This window comes from Bombina bombina, chromosome 11, assembly GCF_027579735.1.
Source record: "Bombina bombina isolate aBomBom1 chromosome 11, aBomBom1.pri, whole genome shotgun sequence".
In the NCBI taxonomy this organism is placed as follows: domain Eukaryota; kingdom Metazoa; phylum Chordata; class Amphibia; order Anura; family Bombinatoridae; genus Bombina; species Bombina bombina.
Window position 1 is genome coordinate 19867599 of NC_069509.1, and position 10249 is coordinate 19877847.

A 10249-nucleotide genomic window follows, 5' to 3' on the forward strand; every position below is an offset into this window, starting at 1 on the left:
AAAAGTAATAATACTTTCCTTAACACACTCGGGAGAGCTCATTAAGGAAAGTCTTGAGGAAGTCTGGACGTGGCCAGGCAAAACGCGTAGAGGTCAGAGGCCACAAGTCACGTGTTCCGGTTCTGAAGTCTGTATCTATCGCAGAGCAATTTGGTAGTCCGTTTGGTTCAGTGTATGCCACAGATCTTGCAGCTTCCTGAATAATATCATAGTACAATGGACTAAGACCGAAGGAGAACACAAGGACAGCTTTTTTAAGTGCTTACATGCCACTTCGAGTAAGTTTTCATTTTATCTTGCGCATTGTGTATGTTAATAAATTGATTACCCTTAGAGTGGGATGCGCTTTGTCTTCTTTTGTTTTCTATAGTACATATACTCTGGGATACACCAACGGAAGTTTCCTATTGGACAAAGCAGCTCCCTTGGGTCTTTTTAACCAGAATTTAAAAAGAAAGGCACAAAGAAGTGTACTGTTACTCCACTTTAACAAAAAGAGAGATTATTTTACCCCTGAGAATCCCTATATGGACATTGGGGGTAATATATAACAATTATATATAATATTTGATATACAGATTTTTCTTTGACCCACCTTAGATCCTACAGAAGTTGGGCAGTACTTTGATACCTTGGCCTCTAGTTATTAAGGCCTGGCGGACCTGATCCGACACTGCGGATCAGGTCTGCCAGACCTCGCTGAATACGGCGAGCAATACGCTCGCCATATTCAGCATTGCACAAGCAGCTCACAAGAGCTGCTGGTGCAACGCCGCCCCCTGCAGACTCGCGGCCAATAGGCCGCCAGCAGGGGGGTGTCAATCAACCCGATCGTACTCGATTGAGTTGATTTCCGGCGATGTGTGTCCGCCTGCTCAGAGCAGGCGGACAGCGTTATGGAGCAGCGGTCTTTGTGACTGCTGCTTCATAACTGCTGTTTCTGGCGAGCCTGAAGACTCGCCAGAAACAGGGGCCATCAAGCTCCTTACGGAGATTGATAACTAGAGGCCTCTGTCTGATTGAATCACAATCAGCACATCAAACTATTTGCTAATTTGCACTTTAAGTTGATACTCTTATTTTGCATAATTTTGTATATTTATTTGTATCATTTGATTTGATAGTTTATGCTATTGGGAGTGCTCCGTATTCACTCTTTTATATACAGTATACAATTATGTATAGCTATAGGCATAAATATATATTTGTGCAAAAATCCATCAGATAAATATTTAAATATCTCATTAAGAATAAATAGAACATATGTTGCTATGTGCAGAACATTGGATTATGAATTATGCAATGTTATATTCTTATGTTGAGCTTTTAAATAACCGTGATTGTGTTTTTATGGTACTTGTGGGCGTTTCAACTTTTTCGGCTCAAATGAAGTCTTATTTTTTTGCGTACTTGATTTCTCTATTTGTTACCGCGACTTTACAAACACGAGAGCGCAAACTTTTTACTTTCAGGTTGTAATAATACTAGTGTCAATCGCAGAGAGCAAAAAAAAAAAAATAATTCTCGTGGTTTTAATGCTCGAACACAAGCACAAACTACCGTTCTTCTCGTAATCTAGCACAAAGTGTATATTACACTAGGTCACTTTAACTTGCTAATCCCTTTTGTAACAAGCATTTAGCAGAGAACATCTTTCAGTATAAGTTTTATACAAGGTACATTTGTTAGGTTAATCATATGTCATGTATTACCTACCTGTATATAAAAATCGGAACAACAAAATCTGACTGATCGTCAACTACTTCATGATCCATGATTCGTGTCATTATATACTGATACCCCTTTTGCCATGCCACCTCCATGTTCAGGGGCAGAAGATTACCTGGAACAAATTCCAAATAAGAAGGATTTATTAACCAGAGTTCTACCCATGACCTTTTTTAATAGGTGCAGCACACAAACACAGACACACATTCACACACATATATATGTATGTATGTTTATACAACAGAAATGAACACAGACACGCACACTCACACACACACACACACACATATATATATATGTAGGTATATGAAACACAAACACACACTCACACACTTATATATGTTTGTATGTATATGTAATATAAATGAACACAGACACGCACACTCACACACACACACACACACACACACATATATATATATATATGTAGGTATATGAAACACAAACACACACTCACACACATATATGTTTGTATGTATGTATATGTAACATAAATGAACACAGACACACACACTCACATATATATATATATATATATATATATAATATATGTATGTATATGTAACACAGACACACACACGTATATATGTATGTATATGTTACACAAACACACACACATTCATACACGTATATATGTATGTATATGTAACAGAAACACACTCAAACACGTATATAAGTATGTATATGTAACACAAACAAACACACACACACATATATATGTATGTATATTTAACACAAACATACACTCACACACATATATATGTATATATATGTAACACAAACACACACACGCACACACATATATATGTATATGTAACACAGACACTCACACATGTATATATGTATGTATATGTAACACAGACACACACACTCACACACGTATATAGGTACTTTAAAAAAAGAGGCTGGGGTATCCTGCCCTCTTCCCTTAAGGTGGTGTAACACTGATTCAGATACTCAGTAATAATTACTTTAGCTGTTATTTAAACAGACATGTTCCTTTCTGATCTCTATATAATAGCTAAGTATAAATGTATATTTATTTATACACAATATCCACAACCTAAACTGCCCAGTATGCCCACTGCTATTCCATAGAACACAGGTTTTCAAACCTATCCTTAGGCCTTCCAAACAGGACAGATGTTGAGACTATCTGAACTAGAGCACAGGTGAAATAATCAGATGATTAGTAAACATGGTTATTTTGCCTGCTCTCACCCAAGGTCATCCTGAAAATCTGGCCTGTTAGGGAGGCCCTGAGAACAGGTTTGAAAACCAGTGATATAGGGGTCGAATTATCAAGGGCTGAATGGCCCCTGATGCCCCTGTTTCCACATGAGCCTTCAGACTCGGCGTAAACAGCAGTTATGAAGCAGCTGTCTTAAGACCGCTGCTCCATAACTTATCCGCCTGCTCTGAGGCTGCGGACATCAATTCACCCGTTCCTATAACGATCGGGTTAAATGACACCCCCTGCTAGCGGCAAATCTGCAGGGGGCGGCATTACACAAGCAGTTTACAAGAACTGCTTGTGCAGTGATAAATGCCAACAGCGTATGCAGTCAGCAGATCATGTCTGCTCGCACATTAATAAGTCGGCCCCATAGAATGATTGTTGCTGCAAAACTGATAATCCACCTTTAATGACAAATGACTACAGATAAGGTGTGCATAGTTGCCAACATTTCAAAAAAAATTCCAGGGACACTTTGCAGCAGAGCAAGCAAGCTCCGCCCACTCAGTTCTGCAATCAAAACACACCCATTTGAAAGTAATAGTATAATTTAGACTTATCCATAGTTTATAATACAGATTACAGCACCAAGCTCTTACACATACCCAGTCTCTGGAACACATTCTGGGCATATGGTTATTTTTATAACACAGCATCAAAATTAGAAAGACAAAAAATATGTGAACCCATTCAATAATAATAACAATATTCCATTAGGAATGTGGGGGGCAGTAAACAAAAGCTCACAGATAAATAAGCTAAAACTATTAACCCAAGCTTCTCTGGAAGATAGTAGAAGAAGTTACAATTTCAGATATATTTTACAGCAACATAAATAATGTATGTATATTTCCATAATGAACACTTTTAATAATGAAACTCTGCTTTGTTGATAATTTGTATTTAATGGTCCTTACCAGACTGTAAACAGATTTAATAGTCTGCAAACAGAAATTATCTTTGCTATTTATTATTTACTTAGACATAGGTAGCTAATATTCTGTGGTCATAACTTTAGATAAAATTAATATTTGCTTCACTTACCGAGCTGAGCGTAGATCTCCCCCGTCTCTTGATCGCTCATTGTTGCGCACCCGCGGTTATCAACCAAAGTGATGTTGCCAGTGAGTGGGTACGATATTCTCTTTGTAGTCTTCCCTCCATGTGAACTACCAACATCAGAATACATTTTATATGCTCCTTCCTCCAGGACGTACTTACAGGTATTGATAAAGGACGACTTGCCATGACCTAAATAACCAAACAGCTGCAGGAGCACTCGCTTATAGCCCTGGTTGCCATGAGGTTTACAGTCATTAAGGGTGAAATTCATAATATAATCTTTCATGTCATCTATATCCATTGCAGCTATTGTGTCAGTTTGTGTCCTGGCTGTTCTCTCTCAGTGACTTCTCTCTCTGTGAGCTCTGAGCTGGCAGGCGCCCAACACTCTTTATATAGACTCAGAATGCTCAGAATGAAAGTGAAACTAATGAGTTTGTTCATCCACTAACGGCATTTACAAGAAAAAGCATGACTGTCAGACTATTGCAAACCTTTTCAGAGTTTTTGTTTAAGCACTGCATATGTTTATGTTGTAAAGACTCTAATTTCTAGCATATTAAAGGACCAGTAAACACAGTAGATTTGCATAAACACAAACACATGATAACAAGACAATGCACTTAGTCTGAAGTTCAAATGTAGTAGATTTTTCTGACAAATTTCAAAGTTGTGTCTATTTCCTCTCCTCCTGTATCATGTGACAGCTATCAGCCAATCACAAATGCATAAACATATATTCTGTGACTTTTATTCTTCAGACTCGCCAGAAACAGCAGTTATGGAGCAGCGGTCACAAAGACTGCTGCTCCATAACCTGTCCGCCTGCTCAGAGCAGGCGGACAGACATCGCCAGAAATCAACCCGATTGAGTACGATCGGGTTGATTGACACCCCCCTGCTGACGGCCCATTGGCCGCGAGTCTACAGGGGGCGGCGTTGCACCAGCAGCTCTTGTGAGCTGCTGGTGCAATGCTGAATACAGCGAGCGTATTGCTCGCCGTATTCAGCGAGGTCTGGCGGACCTGATCCACACTGTCGGATCAGGTCCGCCAGACTTTGATAAATTGGGGCCATAGGCATTGCACAGCAAAAAAGAAAATAAATGTGAATGAAATGACATCATACATCAAAGACAGAAAACATGGGTATATTTACCTGGGTGAATGTCCAGGGTTCGACTGTATGATGTCCCAAGTATGAAGCCAAATGGGACTGGCACAATTATACATTTTGTCAACATATGATAATATCAGAGACTGTATAAGATAAATGCTAAATAAAACAGAAATCCATTATTAGAAATGGGCTGCTGGTAAAAGTAACCTAGGAGAGGGTTGGGAAGACTAGGGGTGGGGAAGGAGAGAGAGGAGGAGAGGGAAAAAAAAGGGGGGGATAAGCACAGGGAGCAGGCGTGCAAGGTTCAAGGAACCTTGTTCCAAGCCAAGATAACCATATCTCTCGTATTTTAGCAGTTTTAAAGTTTACCTATTAGTTTCCAAACTACCCATCAAAGTTTATCTAGCTTTTCCCAAACTTCCCATATCTGTGAGTGTAGAAGTGGTTTGTTTTGTTGGGAAAATATCTGGCCTTCCATAAGCTCTAAGTAGGTCATTATTTTAACTACGTCGCCCCAAGTGGGGAGCGTCTTTTGTTTCCAAAGTCTGGCTATTGACAGCTTAGCTGTGGTGAGTAAGTATATGCTAAGGAAGTCCGTTGGAGCTGATGATGTTTTAATGTCCAAGTGGAATAAAACAGTTTGTGGGGAAGTCCCTAGGAGGGGGTCTAGTTTTAAACATTTGCGTGAGATCTCATTCCAGAAGGGCTGTAGTGCCGGGCACTCCCACCATATATGATCCGGCGATCCCACCAACCCACATCCTCTCCAGCACAGTGGGGAATTTAGGTGTGAAATTTTAAAGAGTCTAAGTGGTGTGAGATGCCACTGTGTGCAAACTTTAATGTATAATTCTAGCAGAGTGATACAGTGGAGGGCCTGCCTAGTAAGTGCAACTGCTCTGGACCACTCGTCCTGCTCAGAATGGAAATGAAGGGTTCTTTCCCAGACCATAATGTAAGCTGATTTGTAGAAAGTAGGGGAGTTCAGCAAATCCTTGTACGAGATCAAAAGCGCTCGAGGGACCTTGATGTTATTAATGCATCTTTTTTCCCAGTTAGTGGGTTCACGTAATGGTCGATCTAGGAAACCCCACGATTGAATAAATTCTGGTATATGTGTTATTAACTATAGAGTAATAGGAGTAGTCCCTAGAGGGGGGTGGTGGGATCGCCAGGTGTCAATTAAATTATACTGGGCAATGAGGTTGGTAAATTGTTTGGCAGTTCTGGAAGCCTGGGAGTCACAAGGTTTAAGCTTTGACGAACGTCTATCTAGAGTCGTATCCAAAATCATATTAAAGTCGTCTGCTAGAAGTAGGTTTTGAGTCTTGTGAGAAGCTAGTAATCTTAAGAATTTTCTAAGCGCTCGTATCTGTCCAGAGTTTGGGCCATAGTAGCTAGCCAAGGTGTATGGAACGTCATCTAACTTACAATTAAGGATTAAATATCTACCTCGGGGGTCTTTATAAGCGTCTAGTTTTTCAAAAAGTACGGCCTTGTGTATCAAAATCGCAACTCCCCTCAACTTCCCTGGGAAGGAGGCTGTCTCTACCACTGGGTAATGCTTACAATGTAAAGGGATAGGTGTATCCTCTGCCCAGTGAGTCTCCTGTAAACAAACAACCTTTGACTTAGCATGAGCGAGGTAGCTCAGAAGCCTGCTTCTTTTATTTGGCATGTTAAGTCCCCTGACGTTATGGGAGGTACTTATTAGAGACATAGTTATGTTGAATTATTTGCTTCGCAGCGGGGAGGGAGAGAGAAGTAAAAAAAAAAAAGGGGGGAGAGAAGGGAAAAAGAAAAAGGGCAGATCTGAGATGGGAGGGGATGGAGAGAGAAAGGAACTGATAGGGGAGGGTTACTCTTACAGCACTAGTTACACTATTTGAAGCTGCAGTATGATAATTTTCTGGCGATTGCGGTATTGCCGAGAAAAAATGCTTAGATAGTCCTCCTCAAGGAAGGGGGCTCCTTAAGAAAGGGAAGTAGGGGGGTATGGGTTGTGGGGGGGAGGGGATTAGTGATAACTATGGGCTTTCTGTCAGCGATAAAGTTCTTTAAGAAGAGGGAAGGTTGCGTATGTATGGGGTTAAAAAGTGGGCAGGGGATAAGTAAACTAAAAATAACGGCCATTACGCCTGTCGTATGCTATAAGTGAGAGGCATAAGAACATATTTGACAGTGTACAAATAATGAAAAGAAAGAAAAAACAGTGGTATTCACATAAAGATCAACCATTCAACATTAAAACAGAAACATCAACAATAGAAACATTAAATATTTATCAGCAAAGCAGCGTGTAGCCCAAGGGCTAATTCAGGTGCAGCCTCCCTATATCATTCAACAGTATAGAGTATCCTCTGTCTAAAGTATGAGTTAGTGTATGATTGTCCCACCTCTAGGTGACTCTATATGGGTCATGTTGAAGTCTCCATTCGAGTAAAAGTAGGGTGGATCTCGAAGTCCAGATACAAATTGGGCTCGATGTGCTAGTTTATTTGGTGTAAAGGTGGGACATGGTAGGTAATGGGGGTCAATATCCTTCTAGTTGAAGCATCACATTATGAACTAAGGGAGGGCAGACGTCTCTGCCTAATGTTTAACGTACCTTGGTCTATATTTGTGTTAGTGTAATGGGTCATCGGGTTTGGGATTATCTATCGTGTTAAGGCTACACCTACCTCAGCCTCCTCGTTATGTAGACAATATATGCTGTCATCGGTTTACCTGATCTCAATGGGAGTGGGACCATGTGGTTTACTCGCTAGGTAGTCTAGGTAGATGTAAGTCACAGTCTGGGTGTGAAAGAGCGTATGACATGTAGACAGGCTGGGCTCCCGCTACTTGTAAATACATCTTTTAGGTAGATAACTTCAGAGAATATATTTTAGTCCTTGTCTGCGTCAGCTTCGCACATCTAGCTTACATATCTACATTGTGATTAAGCACATTACATTTGGGCTAGAATTACATAAGAGGAAAAAGAGGCACAAGTTGATCAACATTTATCAGCTAATCCGTGTATTAACATTGGGGCATAGTCTGCTGGGACCCAACCAGGCCTAGAGGTAGGTCTATAATGGGATCATATCTGCAGTTACATGTAATAGAAATCTTGCAGAAACAACCTTGTAAACCAGAACAATAACACACATAAGAGCTATAAGTAAAATATAGGGTGCATATTTCAGCAAATACTTATCGTCCAGAGTTCACTCCCACCAAGGCATGTTTTTCAGGAGTTCAAGGAGAGCTGGAGCAATGTCTGTTAGCATAGGGTACACGCTGTGAGCCCAGTAGATCATTTTAGGATGTTGGAGAGCCGAATCTATGTCTTTGTGGGTGGGCTGACCAAGTCAAGTCTTTCTGGTTGTTTATGATGCGCAGGGCCCTGCGCATCAATTGAAGACCAGTCTGGATTGTTGGTTCTTGTACTGCATGAAGGGGTCTGTCGGCTCATTAAGTTGGGAGGGGTTGTCCATTCCTCTGCTGAGGCACTTAGTTGGCTATGCTGGGACTGTGCTTTCTCTTTATGAGAGGGCAGCAGGTTCCATAGTTGCAAGCGTTCATAGCCTTTAGATGGCTTCAGGATCGTGAACACTTGATTGTTCTTGAAGACTAGCAATTTAATGGGATAGCCCCATCTGTATCTGATGTTGTTCTTCCTGAGTGTAGAAGTGATTTCAGCAAAGGTTTTCATCTTTTGTAGAGTCCTCATGGACAAGTCAGGAAATATTTGTATTTTTTTTTAACTTGTCTGGTAAGGCGGGTTTCTGAAAATGAGCCCTTTGAATTCTTTCTTTATAAGTGAAGTAATGTAGACGGACTATAATGTCTCTTGGTTGATCCTCTGATAAGCCTTTGGGTTTGAGTGAGCGGTGGGCTCAATCCATCAAATCTTCTGATTCTGTAGTTGGAGGGGCTAGTATGTGGAACAGCTCTCTCAAGAATGTTTGCAAATCAGACATGGAGACAGTCTCGGGTACACCTTGGATCCTTAAGTTATTACTCCGGGACCTGTCTTCCAAGTCGGCCATTTTGTCCTCCACGACATCAAAGTAATCTGAAAGGTGCTGCGTGAAGTTTAAAAGGTTGGATTGCTCTGTAGATATGTCTTCTTGCCGTCTTTCAAGGGAGTCAATACGCTCATTTGTAGACGAAATTTATTTCTTCAACTCAGCAGTAGAGGCTGCTATTTTGGCCGTGAATGAGGCATGGTGTTTGTCTAGCAGTGATTTTAAAGAGTCCATAATAAAAGTAGGAGTAACTGCTGCTGATGGGGATTGCTGGATATCCTGCATGGCTGATAGTGTGAGCTCAGATGTTTCAGATCTGGGTGAATCTGGGGTCTCCATTTCACTTTGTGGCGCTGCACAAGAAGGCCCAAAATGGTCAATCACAGTCTTTTTAGGTGGGAAAGGTTGTCTGTTCATTTTTCTGGCTGACTGTGACTTATTAGCCAAGAAATAGAATCGTGGAAGAACTTAGGCAATGCTAGGCTGTACTTTTACCAGAGACGTGAATATATGGGCAGGTGTGCTGGAACTAGGTTGTATTACACTGAGTGGTAGACAGGCTTGAGCGGCCTAAATATATTATTCCATTTCACTTATGGTGTAGTATTTTCTATAAGGTAAAAAGACCCAGGTGATAAAGAACTGCTGCTAGGCTTCTAGACCTTCACTCCTGAGTGTCAGTTTTTTGGGGGGCTTGGTGTTAGAGGTTGATCATTAGATTAGTAGAGCCTTGGTTTCTTAGCAACACGCTGTTGCAGGGCTCAGTTCTGAGAAAAGCAAAAAGCTATGCTAACGTGCCAATTATATTGCCCCTTCACTCATTTAAATCTGAGTGTTGTCCCCAAGATTTAGAAACTGCGCTCATTCAGAGGTCAGACCCAGGGTCTGATAACAGTGCAGTGGATACTATATGTTCAGGACCTAATGGTGATGTGGTGAACACTGTGTTTTTTACTACTCACAGATAAAGTGTCTATGCAATGTCAGCACCTCCCGGGCTACTTGAAGAGTCCTTCTCTGGTAACTAGTAGAGAGCAGACACGAGAGTTGTGCTGCGTGGAGTTCCGCCTCAATTACTGCTAAGTGA

General features: G+C 41.0%; 1 protein-coding gene across 1 annotated transcript in view; it reads right to left on the reverse strand.

The window, feature by feature from the left end:
- The window catches only part of LOC128641566 (uncharacterized), a 55170-nt gene extending 50774 nt beyond the window's left edge, over positions 1-4396 (reverse strand). Inside the window, exons 1-2 of the mRNA XM_053694106.1 lie at positions 4010-4396; positions 1717-1843 (exon numbers count right to left, since the gene is read on the reverse strand). Coding sequence (XP_053550081.1) covers positions 1717-1843; positions 4010-4328 — 446 coding nt within the window. The 5' untranslated portion in view covers positions 4329-4396. The remainder of the gene's footprint in view (positions 1-1716; positions 1844-4009) is intronic.
- Between the last annotated feature and the right edge of the window lie 5853 nt (positions 4397-10249).